The following is a 19,061-nucleotide window of genomic DNA, read 5'->3' on the forward strand; positions in this document are numbered from 1 at the left end:
CCTTTATGCACAAAGATAAAAGCTAAGGCACACATTATATCTCATTACCAGTGTTATTTCCTTTTTTCCTGGTCAGAATTTCCCTAGTCGTCCACAAGACCTTTAAAATTAACTTTAAGCTATTGACTTTTTGCAAGGTTTCCGCCTTTGCCAAGCAAAGCAACACAAAGCAAAACCCCTGTTGCAGACAGATGGTCTTCTCATACCGACCTGCCTCTGTTATGTGACATTGCACACTTGGGTGACACCTGCTGTGACCACCTTATCGAGTTGATGTTAACCTGGGCTGCCACCACTCTCCTTCTTCCCATTGCCACAGCAAAATACTCTTGAATAATTCAAACCAAAAGAAAAAAGGTCCATGAAAACCATCTAATGTGTTTCAACTATTTGATGCAGTGCAAGAGGAAGGAAAGATACGTCTTTGCAGGGAGATCCATCAGCTGCTAATATCTCTAATGAAAGTAGGGCTACAGAGAGACTGCTCCTGCAGATATCATGATGAAATCAGAGATGATGAAACCTTCTTTTAAATGTACCTTTCACTTACAATGAATTTTATGAGTGTGTGTTGGGAGAGAAGTCATGTTCTGGAGTAAGAAGGTTCTATTGTGTTAAAGATGTCTATCAATAACAAAGTATTCATACTTTGCTAAAGCACTTCCTATATTTATTATTAAAAAATCCATGCAACATTTGATGAGAGTTCTTAGAGGAATATCTATGCTCAGCATGGCTTATTTAAGACCAAGAATGTTGAACTTGTATAATTCCAGGTAAAATAATAGATGTTCAGAGGCCTGGATTATTGCTGCCTTTCACAGAAGACATGCAAAAAATGCTATCCAAGTGTTTAGTTAAGCAAGGAAATAACTGAAAACAGACTTCTTCTATGTAAACAAAAGTGGATTTTAAATAGATACTGCATCTGCTTTGAATTTTTTTACAACCCGACACGTCACTGTTCCTGGGTGCAGAACGGCTACAGTTTTGAAATGTTAAAAAAACTTGTTCTTTTCATATTGTTGTCTCGTGAAAATAAGGTTTATATTGTCTTCCGATGCTCTGCTGCAATCTGACAGAAGTCTGTTGAAGCTGAGTAAAATGTACCTTCTTTGTAATAGAGTAGGAAAAACTTCCCAACGGCAGTGTCTTAATAATGACAACTGAATTGCAGCTTGCGTCAGTGCTAACTACAGCAAGTGGTTCCTTTGATTTAGAAAAATTAATTTGAATATTGAAGTTGCTATGAAACCACATGTTGCAGTAGCAAAACATATTTACTTTGATTATGGCAGGAAGGGATGGCAAGGAAACTTAGATCTGACTTGTTTTCCACAAAGGCATAATAAAAAAATAATTTAACTGGGTCTCCAGATGACTATTAAAAACAGTCAAAGCTACCTACAAAACTATTGTGCTTGCTAGCCTGAACGTGGAAAATAAACCCTGATCATGTGGTCTACTAGTGCCATCTATTGTGTACAGGGAAAAATACAGATACCAAACGTAGAAGTTGCCTATTTTCTCTTTAAAAATGTGAGAAATACTCTTTCTGCATTACAGTACCAACTAGAAAACATAGTCAAAGCTCATAAAATCACTTCTGTTTTTTATAAAATACAGCAATTATTATCATTTATGTGTATTACAGCAACATGCAGGACTCTAATCACTGTCAAGACTTCACCATGCCAATACTGTTCACGTATGAATGTATGGACCACATGGGCACACACACACAAATGCGGTGAAAGACAGACCCAGCTGTGATAGTTTTAGTCAAAGCTACAGAAATCTTATAAATTAAAATCCATTGAAACTTCCTTACATTACATCAAATTTCTCCCAAATAAAGGGACATTAGCTCATCTTCCAAGGAAAAGAACATTCCCCCTTCTTAAAATCCAAGCACCACACTGCTTTTCACCATTTCTTGGAGGGGAACAGCTCCTCCAGCTCTTCCAGCTTCTTCCAGCGAGAATATTTGTAGTGGACATTGTAAACCACTAGGATCAGCTCACCAACCCCAAACACTCTGAAGTCTTCAAGCAGACCCTTGAACACCTGAAGGCTTGTGAAAAAGTGGTGTCAATATTGAGTCTAAGACTCTGTATTTACAGAGCAGTTTAAAATACTAAGCTCTTGAATGTATTTTCAACTTCATACTGAAATGTCCAAAACACATATTACCATAATCCCTCTAATCTGCTTGAAACTTTTGCAACCAGTAGTACCACCAAATAATAAACCCCTTGTTATCAAGATCGTTTTACTACTGTCAAATATAGGCTGCTGTCAGAGATAAGGCAGTATGCAAACAGAGCAGATCAGAAATAAAAATTTAGAATATGTTATGAGAAAAAAAATGTGCAATATATGGTGATTACTGGCTGAGCACACATGGGAGAGAAGAGCAGAGAGAATAACAGTGTCCTAAGCCAAAGTGGACTTAGGTATTTTGAGTGGATTGAGTTTCATTCTGACATGATTTGGAACTGTGACAGAGACTGCAATGACAGTATTTCACCAGTAGATCAAGCTGCACAACCTAGAAAAATAAGCCTTTGCACTTTTGAAAGGGGTAGAGAAGTGATTTAGCGTAATCTCTAAAAATAACAGTAACTGTCATGTGATTTACTGTAGTTTATGCAAAAGAAGTTTCTCAATCACTCACGATGGGCTGACAAACAGAAAACATCACGCAAACACAGTAGATGGTGAAAATATTTCTAGCATAGCTCCCAAGAAAAAAAATAGCTATTTCTTGTTGCTAAGAAATGTGAAAATATAGAAAAACAGGCCTGTTGCAAAGCAACAGAAGTGTACTGTGACATTATCTGTACTAACCTGTAGAGATCACTTGGTTGTAAAAAATTAAATAGTATTATTTAAGAGAAGTCATCCACAGCTAAAATGGTACAACTTGATAGAAGAAATTTTTTTTCAATTGCTTGCAACTTGTCAACTCTTATTTCAACTGAAAAAATAATTAGGATCTTGACTGAAAAGCTGCTTGGAACCAGAGAATAATCAAAGTGTTTTCAATAGTTGTTCACTGCACAAAGGAGAAGGTAATAATCCATTGCCTCCATCTGCATGTTGATACCTGTCGATGTTTTTGACCTAACAAATTAAATAAAAGGCAAACTGTTGGCGGCGCATTCTTTTGGTCATGAAGGTAACCCGTATAAAAACATATCATGATAAAGCTCAGAAAAATAGGAATGATTTAATTCATTAGTTCTTCAGTACTTGAATTAACATGTTGATTTCGGCAAACAAGATTATCTTGATTCAGCCACTTCCTCTGAAAAGAGACTTCTTTAGGAGACTGTAAGCACTGTAAAGGTTGGCAGGCTGGATAGGATTCTTTTGAGGAGGGCAGAGTACTAAGAGATTACATAAGTGTAAACTTGTTTCAGGAGCCTTGTATTGGGATGATGATTTAATGTTTTATTAGGGTCCTCTCGCCTTGAAACTTGTGAAATTTATTGTGGTTATTTCCTGCCTAAATCAGACCACCACAAATAATTCTCTTCCTGTTTAAGTGTACTTGGATTCACTGTAAAAACACTAATATTAGTTAAGGCTGGACTTCAAGTTAACGTAATTTCTTTTATCCATGTAAAGAGTTTAGTAAGTTGATGAGCTGAAATCTGTTATCATTTGAAATAACAACTTCAAACTCCTTATACTTTAGTTTAAGAAAGGTAGGAATAAAAAGCAATAAAAAACCAACACACAATGCACTAAGAAATACGATCTTTTCTTAACATGGCCTTCAAAATAACAGGATGTCACTTTTTGTGGTTGGTACACATTTTCTTGTGAGTATTTCTCACCTTCACTTGAAGAATGTGTGCCCCTTGCAGGATATCTAATGAACAAGACAGAAGTCTTGCATTTTGTCAGTACTAGATACAATTTTTAGTATGATTGTAACTATAAACCTCTGCAAGATAACCTGAATGCTGTAGAAAGCAAATCTCCCAGTGAAAAACATTTTTACTATTTTAATTGGAAAACTTATAAAGAAAATGTGGACGCTTTAAGTTGTGAAACAGCTGAATTTAATACAGTTTAAAATACACATTAAAGGAAATATCAACAGATGACTAGTCTTAAGACCTCAATCTCCAAAACACACATTTGAAAATCATCAATATTTCTGCATAAACTGTGATAGACCCTGGCAAATGTAATTTTCAGAGAACTTGACTGAGAGCCGAGTGGTTAATACACTAAATGGAGGTAGTGAATCAGTCAATGAAAGACCCTTTTGCCTCCAGATTCTTGTGACATCTGACTTCTCAATTAGTTCCTTTCCAAGTCTTTCATTACAGAAGTAAGTTTGTAGCAGCAAATATGCCATATCTTCACTACAGAAGGTCTCCAGGATTTTTTTTTCTTCCGTTTTATATATATATAATACTCATACACATATAACTGAACATCTGAGAACTACTGGTGCCTATTCTTGTTTTCCATTCACTCCCAACGACTTTTTGGAGGCCCTCTTCGTTCCATCATTGTAAGTTGAAACACGGGCTGGAAAACTTCTGCTTTGTATTAAACAAATTGCAGTAAGATTTCTCTTTAGTAGATTGTGCATAAATGTAAATTTACTTTCTATTCCTGCTTCAGTTTTAAGCTTCCTATGGCCAGCAGTGCATAAAGGGTAAAAAGGGGTAGACTTTTACAACATACGTTGATGATTATTTACAACATACATTGATGATTAGAAAACATTTTTCAAGCAATATAGTTTAAACTTCTCCTAGGATTTGTATTTGTATACAGCACCCACTATCAGAAACATTTAGAATAGTATTGCAATCTGCTAACTCCAAATTTCTGGTCTTGAAACAAAGATGCCCACTTCTGCTCACACCTTCCTCCACAGTTCTTGCAACTTAACAGCGTAGGAATTCAGCTTTAGTGTTTTCCATTGTCTTTAGACTTTCCTAACTATCTGCAAAATGTACTTTCTCAAGTTTAAAACTAATGTTACTAATCAGACTATAACTATGAAAAAGTATGGATATGTCCAAAAGGGAAGAGCTGAGGAGATCAAAACTCTTTGAATGACATTCAAGTGCTTCTACAGATTGCTTCTATTACAGTATTTTTTATATATCAAACAGTATAAAAATTACAAAATATTGCAAAAAGGTAGCAGGAACATTGCCGCGAGTTCTTAAAATGTTTTACTGGATGCTGTTACAGATGTTGCGGAGTTAATGGCATGGGTTCTTTAAACAACTTTGAAAATCCCTGTCCCTCTGCAACATTTTTTGTAAGTAAAAAGAAACCTAGAATATTCATATATAAAAAATATAATTTTCTCCACTATCAGGAGTCTTCATGTATTTCTGTTGATATCCTTAAAGAAACTCTCTAAAAGAAAAATAAAACAAGATCAGCTTAAGATAAATTAACTTTGCAATGCTGTGATATAAAGTATAAGGAGATAAAACAAAAAATATTTAAGTGAAATACACACTGTGAGAAATTAAAGAAAAAGAAAGCTTATTTAGTCTGATGGTTGTTTTTTCTGAATTAATAGTTTGGCTTTATGTGTACACTGGTTAGGACAAAAAGAGGATAGAATCTTAAAAAACTTTCTGTCGTTGTCAAACACTAACATTGGATTTCATGCTATTTTATAGCTGGGAATTTATATGTCTGCATTTCTATTTAGTCTAACTCCATCACTTTCTCTTATTTATTATATTCACAATATTTATATATAGTTAAACTTTCAAAGTTGAACACTTTGGGATCTGTGATCTAGAGCAGACTTATCAACTAATTTAGCTACTCTGAGGACTACAGTATTGTCTGCAAATATGTATCTCCAAGGGAAGAGTTTGACTGTTGATAAAACAGATACCATCATATATGTAGACATCAGAGACTGAGGGACTGGCAATAAATACCTCTCCCCCAAAATGGTAAATTTAATGATGCATTTCTGAATGGTACTTCAACATTTTTGTCAGTTTTAGAAGGCAATTATATGCCTTTAAGATAATGCATTGTGTAATTTTGAGCAATTACTTTTCTCTCAAAAGCGTTTTGTTCTACAGAACCTAGCTGCTTTTTTTTGATAAGGGAAACCCTACAGCCATGGTCTATTCAGTACTATTAGTCAAAAGTAAACAAGTGTAGAAATGTTTGCTATCAGTTAGCAAAATATATGTTAACTCTGAATCCTTAGTTGAAAATCGATTTCTGTATATGCTTATGAAAGTTATGTACAGATTACATATAAGTAATAACCACTTCGATTCTGAACAATCACGTAAGTGAAGAAGCAAGTAAATTAATTACAAAGTTTTACATGATCTGGTGTCAAACTTTGGTTTTATGCCAGAGGACTTAGAGGGTTCTCACTATTTTTCCTCTTTTCCCACCTCCATGAATTCTGGATATGGTATCCAGCAATTTATCACAGTACCAATTGGCTCACATATGTGATCTCGATTATCAGTTCTACAGTTTTGCAAGTGCTTGGATCTAGTTTTCGACTTTCTGGGACTTGTGTGAGGCAATGGTATATATGAAAGACCTACATATGGGGTATGCCATCTACAGTGACTGCAACTGAGTTAGTTTATCTTTGTAATTATGGTATAAAGCAGCAGTTCTCAGTCTTTTTTACCTTAAGCTCTCTACTCCAGTCTTGCAAAGATCCAACTACTTTATGGGGAAAATAAACATCTAGAAATCTGAGAAAGATAAGGAGGCCATGATCCTCCTAACACTTACACTAATATCCAGGAGGTTTTGTTCTCAAATCTTGAAATGGCACTTGCCATGAGCAATGTTTTTTTAATTTTTTTTTGCAAGTTCTTTTGCCAAACTTAAGCCTCACACATTGGTATTTTCAACATTCTGTATCCCTGTACCAAACAAAAACCCCACAAAAGACCGCAGCTAGAACGTGCTGTGTAAACAACAAAAGTTGGTGAGGCAAAGCTTAGTAAAGCAAGTTCAAGCATGCCTTTCACAAATCATATAGAAATGTTTTCTTTTTAACTAATATTTTCACTTCCTTAAAGTCAGGCTTGATGCATCAACAGATCCAGCTATCCAAACCAGAAGTTTTCACGTCAATACTTTTCAAAAAGTATTTTATGTTCTTCGCATTGTGAGGGAACGTATATCAACATGTGTAATTTTTAAAAAGAAATGAAACGTCTATGGTTGAAATGAATTGGACTATTATATAAAATCCCTCAGGTAGAAAGAAATGCAGTTTTAATTGCATCATTTATTTTGGTATTACGTCACCTTTAGAGGGCCTCCTTCTACAAAAAGACTGGTATTTACTGAATATATTAATTTACTGAATAATTTTCAAGACCAGTCACCTATTAAACTATTAAACTGATTTATAAAACTGATTTTTATGTTCCAAAAAACAGGGGTAAAATACTCATTAGGTAGACAGAAATCAGTTCTGTGACTGATAAAAGTTGTTTCTGTATAGCTTTGGTACATCTAGCTGAGTTAAAGAATGGTAACTTGCTATTGCATTTGTTGTTATATAATTGATAGCATTTCTTAGTCACTGCTAAAATATGTAGATACCAACCTGAAAATCTCTAATGAATGTTAAAAAGAAGAAGATAAAACCAAAGGCCACTGTCCATTCACAGATTGCACTCACAAAATGATAAGTATAATCCTGATGGAATGAGACATAAAATAAATTTTCAGATAAAACAGCTAAACAAAGTAATGTGGAATGCTATAAAAGCAGACATTTCCTTCTGTAAATTCCACAAATATTCGAAGACTTATGACTCATCATCCCAATACCCTGTTGTATAAAAGTCAATTCAGATTTAGTTTTTACAGAATAGTAAGTATAGTTATCAAGGTTGCATATGTTCCATTAAGCAACGCCTTGTGCACTAACATAAAAAATAGTACAACAAAACTACAATTAACACAACATCAAAACATAGGCTGAATATAATTTGCACTTGAAAAAATCTAGTTCTTGTGTGAAGGATATCAAAGTGCATATAATCAAAACTTTTACTCAGAGCCACTGAGTTCAATAGTGCCATCCTCTACAGTAAATTCTTGCAATATTTTAAAATGGACGGCTATCCTTCTATGGTAGTTCCTGACAAGACCTTTGTTTTTAAGTAGACCATCATAGAAAACCTATGTAAAATGACATAAAGTGTTTTGTAACATGCCATCAACAAATATGCCATCTGTTTCAGTAAAAACATTTTCTCATCCTTGCATCTCAAGTTAAAAAAAAAGCCTCAAGAGGTAGAGATTACTAAGATTATCTAACTTGTGAATATTTATCTCACAGTTGCCTTGCCACTGTTTGGTTGAAGTACACCTGCAAAGTTTGCTTTTATTAAGCTCTTCAAGCAGGATACACGCTCTGCATTATTTAACCTGTTTTTGGAATATGGAAAAGTTTGTCCAAAAAGAAAACTTACCTTCATAGTTATCATTCTGAGAACACTGAAAGCAGTTCAAATACCTGATACTGTCTTTAGTATGCTTCAGGTCAGACCCCCCAATGTTTATCACAATAGTAAAGACTATTTAATAAAGAATGATGAAAAAGCTGAGAAAACCAATGATGTTGTAAAAAAACCTCAAAAACTTCAGAATCAAATCAGTCCACATTTGTTTCATGTGTGAAGTTCATTTTCAAGAAATGTGACTATAAAAGGAAGTAGAACAAATCATTTTCAGGTTTGTTTTTTTTTTTACAATTTTTTCTATGGGTAAGTTTCAAATGCTTGGTTAAAATGAAAGTCTAACTCTCTGAAGACTGACCCATCTGTGACAAGTTTTCTTACTCAAGCCGCAGATGGTTTTCTAATGAATAAATAACTGGAAACCGGCGTTGCACAAGCTGGTGAGATTTCACAAATCTGTTCATGATAATGTACTGAAGTCTCTGAAGTGTTTGTAATGCTATACACTTTTAGATAAACATAACAGCATACCTTAAATAATATGATACAGAGTAAGTTGGCTACCTAATGAGATTTTACCTTTTCATCTGGAGTCCAATCAATTTTTGTCATGGAAATTTGTGAAGCAAACACAATCACTGGGAAAAACACAGTGTAAAGGAAACTATAAAAGTTTAGTGAGTAATAGTGAAAATGTCTGCTTACAAAAAAACACCCCTTCTCCTGTTCTGTAACACAGGAGATCCTGAACAACCAGAATATCAAGTCAAAGTATTACGAAGACAAGTAAATGAAACATATTATTGAAAGGCAACTGACAGCAGCAATCAAAACAAATTTTTGAACAAATAAAGATTTCTGTGGATTCTTCCAAAGTACAGAGGGTAAGGGGAGACACTCCAAAACTTAGATCACATTCATGATTGAGAACTGTGGAGGCAGAGTCCTGCATTGTTGGAAGGGGAACCATGTTGGTTTCCACTGGTCCACAACAGGCGCCTTGATATATTTGTACAACTTTCTCTCAGGACTGGAGCCCTCTTTAAAATCCCTTTCACAGCTGCTGAAACCAAAAGCAGGCTGTAGCTGGCTGGATGATGTGATGATCTGCTGCAACCACTTTTCAACACTGGCAGATCACCTAAAGACCAATAAAATCATGGAATTATTTTCCATGATTCATGCCATTCAATCAGGAATGGCTCTAATTTCAGCAGGCTGTGGGAAAAGCCAATAAGTATGTTGATTGTGTCTCTAGGGGAGGCATCTAATGAAGCCAAGAACCAACCAACATGATCAAAAGCATCTGCTCAGGCTTGAAGGAAATCTTGTGTATGCCAACTGTATTTTGTAGGTCCACGAGTCATTTTATATGTCCATGGTTCATTTTAGAAGTGGTGCTCCCCTTTTGCAGGTCTTTCTCCAGACCCTCCTTCAAATTAAGGAGGTTGGAAAGTTGGTCTAGCTTCATTACCGTATGAGTCAATGAAGAACATTGGGGCATTGGATTTAAATATACCACTGAAAGAAAAAGTACAGCTTTTTAGAAGACCCTGAAACTCATCTTCATGCTATTAATAGTGTCTTGACATGCTATATGCATTATTATAGCAGAAATATTAGAGAGCCCTGAGCAAAGATTGTAACCTCATTTTCATCTTTTATCAGCAATGGTTTAACTTAAAAGGAAAATCGTGAATGCATAAAGGGAAAACCATGGGATACACCATAAAGGATACTGGGAATGAAAGCAATGCATGATATTACAGATATGGCCATCCTTATGTGGCACACAAAGTAAGTGTTCCATTGTGGACAGGACTTGTAAGAGATTATAGACTGAAGTGTAATGTATATAACACCCGAGCCAAATGCCACCAAAGCTCCTATGTCATGGACACTGGGAACAGACAGCTCCTGGAAAGAGAATCAGCACAATGGTTAGCTGCTACTATTTGTACAGTGGTAGGTATCAATGAGCCCTGAGAAGACAGTAGCCACATAATGCTCAGCATGTTCAAGCAGTAGGAAACAGTCCCTTCTCCCAACAGTCTACACAGGGAACATGAAAGAAAATGGAGAAAGAGTAGCTCAGAGACGTAAACTAACCATGTTCAAAGCCACCAGGTCAAAGTCCTTTCCCGTGTTCACATAAAAGCATAGATCAATGTTAGTGCTGTCCAACAGCTGGTCTATTACCAATTAATGTTTCCACAAATGGGAACCAGCTTGTGTTTCTCTTCAGAGGTTCCTATAACTCCTTTTTCCCTTTACCCTGCCAAAGATTTTCATCCTTTTGCATTGAAAGTCTACTCTGCATTTGTGTGGCCATACTCTTAACTAATGGTACAGTTTCATGGGAGCTGTTCTAAGTAGTGACTGCTATAGCTCCATCCCCCACCCACCAGCAGCCAGCCACAAGGCTCCAGGAAATAAGTCAGCAGAAAATTAGTTATATGTTTTAAAAGAAAAAAGCATTCCCTAAAATAAGCTCTTTATATGAAGGTCTTATACTGTCAGTCTCTTTAATTATCCAGCCCTCTTACTCTTCCCCACACCATCAACCACTTTTATTCAAGTTTTCCAGTACAGACACGTTACAGGACAAGCACACACAAAACCCCTTACTGACATAATTGTACAAGCAAAAAATCTAGTGTATAGGGAGAAAGCAAATCTGTCTTTTTAAACCTACTGATAAAAGGCAGGAGCAAGAAAGACATTCTTACTCCATTTGCCAAGTATTCACACTGGGATAATGTTAACCACTGCGAACTATTTGTTTTTTTTAACTGGTGAAACAACTTTAGTTTAATTTATGATATGAAATTTATGGTCATACCTGAAAAGTTGCAACTATGCCCATTCCAATACAGCCCATCAATCCAATACATAATGAAAATATGTTGCATGAAGACCCAACAAAGTGAGATGACTCATTTTGCTTCTCTATTAATAAATATCTGATGCACATTGTAATTACACCTGAAAAATAAAAAATACATATTTTTTTCAATGATCATGTATTGCCTACATTTTAATACTGTGCTCTGTAACATGGTTGCATACAGAATAAAATTATAAGCATAATACAATAAATAATACTGCCTTTAACTCTACTGGGATGAAGAAGATGATAGTGAATTTCTGATGTATTACTTTCAGATAGAATTATCTTAACATTATTCTTAGTCTCAACATCACGCATTAATGCTATCTAGAAACAACTGCACATCACTTCAAGGAAAACAAGAATTTAAATCTCATTCTTCTGTGTGTTTTAGGCACAGAGGCATTGGCATTCCACATTAGGAATAGCTGTTACAGGGAGATGAACCATAAGACAGAAGTGGGAGAATTTCTTCTGCCCTGATATGCAGTCTTGTACCAGAACTACATCTCCTTATAATGGACGCCCTGAAGAATTAATACATTTTGTAGAGTGTAAACACAAAAAAAAATATAACTAGCTGTCTATCCAGAAAAGATTTTCAAAGCTTTTGGGCCAGTTCTGGATGCTCTTTAGTACAACAGAGTCCCCAAACCACTACACACAGATTTTATTGCGGCCTACGTGACTCCAATATGCAGTTCACTCCTAACAAAAACCTCTACTGAATCAGAAGATCGTGGTTCATCAGGATATAATACGCTGTAGACTGGATTCCACAGTTCAATAACACAGAATATAGTTTCAGTCTATCTACAGTTGGAAAAATAAATCAGGTACTTTGTCCAGGCACTATGAGGTTACATAAAACACATCAAGATAGTGTGACTGAATGAGGCTCTTGGAAAAAGTAAGATATGTGATTTTTACTTTGCATGAAGGCTATAATGGACTACATGTATACAGAGGTACACAGTTCTTGATCCTCCACCCCCTAGAAGTGAATAGAAAATGCCAAACTTCCTGATTCAAGGCCAGTAGACATTTAGTGGAGGAGTACGCATCTTGCAGAGGAAACCAGATGTTGCTTCAACACTGGTCTTCCCTTCGCTGCAGCATCCTAGAACCTAGTGTCTCCCTACATCAAAGAAACAGGTTTTTGCAAACTAATTATGCTATCTTTCTTCCACTTCCTATTTCCAGCTGCGTTGACTACTTTGCACTGATGATGTGCTCTTAAGAGACAGAAGTGCCTCTAAGCCTGCACTTACTGACCCTAAGGACCTGGCCCTCTAGATATTACTTTCATCTATCTGATACTACCATTTGACTGTGGAGTACTTCTGCAGAATATTGTATGGACTACAATGTAAGCAGACAGCTTTTGCTAGTTTTAATTTCTTTGCAGTGTTCAAACCTCATACGTACCTAAAAGTGCTGAAATATTAATCATAAAACCAAAGATACCACTCTCTGGAGGTTTAGTTCCAGTGTCACTAAAGCAGGAAGAAAGAAAAGAAATTAAAAGTTAATTGAGATCCATGAAGCATAAATGAGAAATACAGATAAACTTCAAAAGAAATGTGACTTGTGTGAACTGCTGCCATGTGCATAAGACATTTGAATATATAAACTGGAATGGCACCTGCTGCACACTTATGCTCCATTTGTACTACTGAATCTTTCTTTTTAGAAAGAAATCGTATTTTTAGAGCACACTATTTGAACTGTATTTCTTCCTTTTCTGTTTGCAATATGCAGAGATTTGACAGAGCGATACTTCGCTCATGAATGACATAAATGATTACATAAATGACATTTTAGAAATGACATTTCTTTTATGTGCCAAACTAACACTGTGATAGAGAAAAACACATATAATGTCATTCAGTATCCTAAGATGTGAGAGAATGTGGCTCAACTTCCTGATTTGTTTGAAAGGACTTTACCCCAGGAGAGCAATTGCGTTCCAATGCCTGGGAGCGTTCCTAGGCACTGTTTAATTTACGCATGTAGATACAGCTTAAGAGTACTCTGGATCCAAGGTGTTGTAAGTCTCTTCTGCTGAAGCAATTCACCCTTATAGGGGATAATTACAAGTTCATTGGGCCAGACAGGCAAAGCATGACTGTAAGAATATCTACATAATTTATACATACACATACATGCGTACATACATATGAAAAATGTCATATACACAAAATACATGTTATGGAGAAAATGGAATACCTTCATCACAGAATTCTTTTCCCTCTTCTGCTTACCTATATGCAAACACCCACACAACCAACCATACCAGAGAGTGCCCTTTCCTCACAGGAAGGACATACTCCTGGGAGTAAACGGGTTCAAGTCCCATCAAGCAGGACTCTCTTATACAAGGTGAGTGCTCTGCTGAAATAAGAATACTGTGATGCCATCACCTCCTTACACTATTTTTTCTTGTCTAACGCACAACCAGTCAAGGATATCTATTTGATTAGGCTCTGTTGGTCAAGCCAATGGAAAACATGTAGCTCATAAATCTTTACATAATTTGGGTATTATTATCACCAGTACCAAGAGGCACGATTGTGTGTGTAAACAGAGGCACCCAAGGAACTCTACTGTCAGAAATGTAAACATTTTAGCTAATGCCAAAGGTCAGTGGAACCTGAGCACAGATTCTGAGAAAGAAACTTTGTCTTAGGTGTATGACAGAACAAGTAGGTACTAGCTAGAGATTTTTTTAATGTGATTCAAGAAGATGAATATTCTTCATTCCAACAGTGAGGCTGGATTAGCTTTCAGTGCTAAACTTCCGAACCTACCACCTAGTGCAGTCAAAATGACAGGTGCTCAGCATGAATGCCTGTACTCTTAGCACTCAAAAGAGAAAGCACTCTACATAAGCAATGATTCTTAAAGAAAGATTTTGACGATTTTGTTAATTTCAAGCCAGAAGAGTATGATCACATAAAAAGATTTAATTATTTAGAAATTCTATTCTCTCACAATCCCCTTCTATGTTACAGAAGCATTTGTGTAATCAGTTGCTAAGACGATTTACCTAGAACAGGAGGAAGCTTAGGGTGAATGGAGAATACTTTTCTATGAAAAGCTGATACAAAAAAATAGAGAAAAATCTTGTATTTCTTTTGACTAGATTGGTTCCAAATTCTCAGACAACAAAAGCTTGGACCAGGCTCTTAGACAAGTTTTTACAACTTCTCAGGCATTAAGAATCTGTAATTCATCTGTATTTTCTTGTTGTAATGCTTTCTGAAGACTTGTTCCAGCTCGTACTCTGTGTTAGTCTTGTTTCTCTTTGATAGTGGAATTGATGAAAACAGTACAGTAACTCTCATTTTTCTGTTTGACACTTCTGCACTTAGCCCATTTTTTTAACCTTGAACTTCACATATTTTCCTAATTTTTCTGGAGTGTTTTCATAAATACAACAAAGAACTCCATTTAAAAAGTGGGCCTCTTGTGACAATCTTGAAGGACTTTTGCAAATCAGAAACTGCTCTATGCTAAGTACAGGACTGTGATCACTTCAAAGCTTTTGGAGGACTTTAGGTGAGAAGAGAATGGAATCAGCATATGAGAAGAAAGCTATTTGTCCTGGAACACTTCACAGCATAAGAGCAATCCAAATAACCTGAAATGGCACTGAACTCCATTCATTTTTTAATTAAAGCTTTTCTCAAGCTAAAGCTTTATAGGTGAATTTTGCTATTGTTGATTTTTAAACTTAATAATCTTAGATGTAGGCTTTCAAGAAATTTCATACCAAGAATACTATATCATATCCACAATGTATTTACAAAGTACTGCACTGGATTTTTAAGGACACAGTCTTTTTAATGCCATATTTTCCACTAAAAAATCCCTGAAGATAAATGAAGATTTAGATACATTTTTGTTTCTGCTGCTTTCGGAAAAGAAAAAAGAAGTATTCTGTGACAGTTACTGTCTTCTAATAAAAAAGAGTAAAGAAAATGTCACACATGAAACAAAAACTTGTGCTCATTTAATTTGCAATGGTGCATAGGTGAGCACAACCACCATGGAAAAGACAAGGAAAATAGTATGAAAATGACAGCATTTGTGTCACCATCTCATGTAGTAGAACTCTACAGTCAGTCAGTCTTCTGAAGAATGGAATAAGAAGAAGGTAAAGAAGACAGGGAATAAATATTTTAGGGCCAAAAGGCTAATCATCATCAAATTTTCTCCATAGCCATCACAAACTATTTCTCTCCAAACCAAAGTCCCAAATTTTTAAAGTAGGAAGATTATATTCTGCCTACAGGGATTCTGATTGATCCAGAGGTACTTACTGGTAGCAAGTATCTTAAGGAAAATTCCCGTTACTCTTTCACTGAGAATTCAAACCACCACACAGCCACCCCAGCACATCCAAATTAGTTTGGATTTTGAGTAGTATGAGCAAGAGAACAAATCTGGGCACACCCTAATCGTCTTTTAGGCCTCAGCTCCTAGAAAACACAAAAAATCATATTCATTTTTATCTACCCAGAAATGTATTTATATGGTTTACTTGATAAGGCATCGCACAGGTTCAATGACAAATTTAGATGTGGTCTTTCTCTCACTGTGACAGCTGTTACATGGTAAACAAATAAAATTAACAAGTTACCTCAAGGCATACACAGGGTACTTGAGGAATGTAAATAAGAATTACACAAACGTTGAACTAAAATTTGTCAAGATATTTCTCCTTTGTGTAACTGGAATTTCCCCATACAAGCTGTACTTAATTTTTATAGTTCATTTTAAGATATTGCACAACCGAAATGCTGAAACATTCTTCCTCTTTCTTATCACTTTAGTTTCACTAAATCACATTCTTAATCCCATGATTCAGCTTCTTAGGCTAAAGCAATGACCTACAAAAAAAGAATATGAACTATGGCACGGCTATTGGCCTGAGTACTTAAAAGGAATCGTTGTATTACTCCCAAGTGCACCTTCTACAAAGCTCATATGCTTAGACCATATGCTTCTAGAATTATTAGAGATTGTTCACCAACAGTCAATGTATATCCTTACTCCAAATGTTGTGTTAAAAGGACGTAAAATAAACAAGACATCTGTCTTTTAAAAAACTTTACTAGCAAAGGCAGAGGACCTGAAATGTGAACGTTTGTTTTTTTTTTTTTAACCACTGACACAGCCTCCTATGTCTTGGTATTTTTCAGGGTATGTGGACAATTATTGTGATTCCTTAGTTAAAGGATAAGAATGATTTTTTCAGTGAGATATTCAGTTAGATTGATACAACTATGGCAGCTGTGATACATTCATCAGAGTTATACAGCTGTGACCTGTAGGTTTGCTCTACCTCTTTAATAAGAATGACCCAGTTGAGATATCTGTGCTGTCAAAAATTTGACTGCAAACACAATTATGGAGGAAAAAATATCCTGTTCTCTCATACATTTTATTCAAGGATGTGGTGTAAGTTGCAACAGAAGAAACATAATTTGTCAAATTTCTTACTACAGGACCTCAAAATCCATCTAAGAACAAACCATGTGCTGAACGTGGACACGATTACATCAAATAGTTTATTTTTCTTGGTTAATAGTGGATAAATTGCACTGGCTACAAGCGCTTTTGTGTCAGTAAAACTGCGTATATCATCAGGGAAGAACATGAGTATAACCACAATTGTTAAGGCAGTAGGATATTTGTGCATGTACAAGAACAAGGCTTTCCAAGAGCTGAGTCCAGATTTGGGCAGATAATCTTAAAAAGTTTTGCTAATGTAAGCACGAAGCCCAACTTTCTTTGGCTCAATTTGAATAAAGCTCAACTTTCTCATGGGTTGTGGTGTCCTTTGCACCATCTCACTTGCTTATGATAACAGACCGTAATTTTCTATCAAATTTATGTGTATGTACAAATCAGGTTAGCAGTCTTCTGAAATTATGCATGTCCATAAAGTCCTTCAAGGAATTAGGTCTAGATGTATCCTTAAATATGTATTTGAAAATCTTTTTTAGATCCTCTATATATCAGAGACCACTCTTGAATTTCTGGCTTACCTTTAATCTACTAAGAGATAAATAGTAGTATTTCACAGTTCAGATTTAAATATTAACATAATCAATATGTAAACAACGATTTATACAGAACTGTGCTTAAATGACTAAGGTTATAGAAAAGAGATGCCAGTCACCTCTCAGGGAGCCTTTTACACCCATTGTTCCTATGCTGAAATCTTAAAAATGCATGTTTGTGGGGTTGTGTGTCCTACAAAACCTATTGTAAGGCTTCAAGTCCTGTTACCATCCAGTGCACTTTGGCCCAGTTCTGAACTTACACAAGCAAAACTACATTTCCACCATTTACTCTTTAAATTTTGCTACGATCGGGCCTGCAGCACATTATGGCTTCAGCAGAAAACTGCTTCAGGTCGTTTCTACCACGTCCATCAGCGTCTGGGTCCTGTGGCTCTCAGAGAGGCCTGGGTGCTAGAGGTGTGATGGGTGACAGGAGCCCACGGCGGGTCCCTGCTCTCCCTCCCCTCACGGGGAGGCCCTGCCACGGCCGCATCTCCTCCTCCGCGGAACCCCACATCCGCGCCGGGATGGCCGCGGCCGCGGGAGGAAGGAGCCGGGAAGCCGGAGGTGAGGGGGCCACTCAGCACCTCCTGGCTAAGCCGCCGCCTCACAGCCCGGCCGTCACCCCCCGCGCCCCGCCGGCACCTCAGCCGCTCCCACCGCCGCCCCCGCCTCACCTGATGTAGGGGACGAGGGGCTCGACGTGTCCCGCCAGCACGGCGATCACATAGGAGATGATGAAGGCGGCCGAGGACCAGCTGACGAGCAAAGCGGGGACGAAAGCCACGCCGGGCATGCAGCACAGCATCGCCGGCGCCTGCGTTGCCCGGGGGATCAGCGGCTGGGGCGGGAGCGCCCGACCGGGCTCCGTGGCGGTGCCCTGAAGTCACGGACCGTGACCGAGGACTTGCAGGGCGCACCCACACACCCACAGCCCCCCGGCCGATTCCCGCCCGCCCCACACGTGTCTTTCCCCGCCAGGCAGCGGCGCTGCCACCTCCGAGCGCCGCGGGATCCCCCGCCGCCCGTAGCCTTCCCTTCGCTGTCGTTTCTCCTCAGCGCTGCCCCTGCGGGCCAGCGCCCGCCCCGCCCGGTCAGGCTAATAGCGACCAACGGCCAACGGCCCCGCCGGCTGGGGAGCGAGGGGGCGGCCGGGGTGGTCCCGTTCGCCTTTCATCTGTGGCGGCACCTCGAAGGGATTCGGAGAGTTTCTGATCGACGACAGAAAGTCTCCCCACAACCCCGGTCCCGGCCCCGGGCGGCCTCGGTCGCTGCCGGCTCCCCTGGGCGCACACGCCCTGGTCGGGGCACGGAGGCGGGCTGTGCTACCGGGGAGTGCTCGGCCGGGTCTGCGGGGGTGCTGGCGGCTTGTGCGTTCACAGTTACCTTTAAAAGGAAAAGGGCAAAAAAACGCAGCCCAGTGTTTGCGTTCGTCGCTGTGCGCTTCGCAGCTTGTGCCCGCTGCGAGGCCGGCTGCGCTAGCGTGGCGCCCGCAGGGGGCTCGGCGGGGCGGCGAGGCCCGTTAGCTGGGGGCACGGCCCGGGATGTGCAAAGTGGTTCAGAAACCCTGGCGTTCGAAGGTCTCATTGTGCAGTCCTGCATGGTATAAAACTCATCCAGCTTGGACTTCAT

At 38.0% G+C, this 19,061-nt stretch overlaps 1 protein-coding gene across 1 annotated transcript; it reads right to left on the reverse strand.

The window, feature by feature from the left end:
- Positions 1-5,355: 5,355 nt before the first annotated feature.
- DRAM1 (DNA damage regulated autophagy modulator 1) lies at positions 5,356-18,258 on the reverse strand. Its single transcript, XM_068402118.1, has 7 exons — positions 18,107-18,258; positions 12,784-12,851; positions 11,308-11,450; positions 10,205-10,382; positions 9,045-9,103; positions 7,604-7,696; positions 5,356-5,400 (listed from the first exon to the last, which is right to left on the reverse strand). The coding sequence occupies exons 1-7, from the start codon at positions 18,235-18,237 to the stop codon at positions 5,356-5,358; spliced, it is 717 nt and encodes a 238-aa protein (XP_068258219.1). The 5' UTR covers positions 18,238-18,258.
- Positions 18,259-19,061: the final 803 nt, after the last annotated feature.

The sequence above is a fragment of the Nyctibius grandis genome, chromosome 5 (assembly GCF_013368605.1).
Source record: "Nyctibius grandis isolate bNycGra1 chromosome 5, bNycGra1.pri, whole genome shotgun sequence".
Classification (NCBI taxonomy): Eukaryota; Metazoa; Chordata; class Aves; order Nyctibiiformes; family Nyctibiidae; genus Nyctibius; species Nyctibius grandis.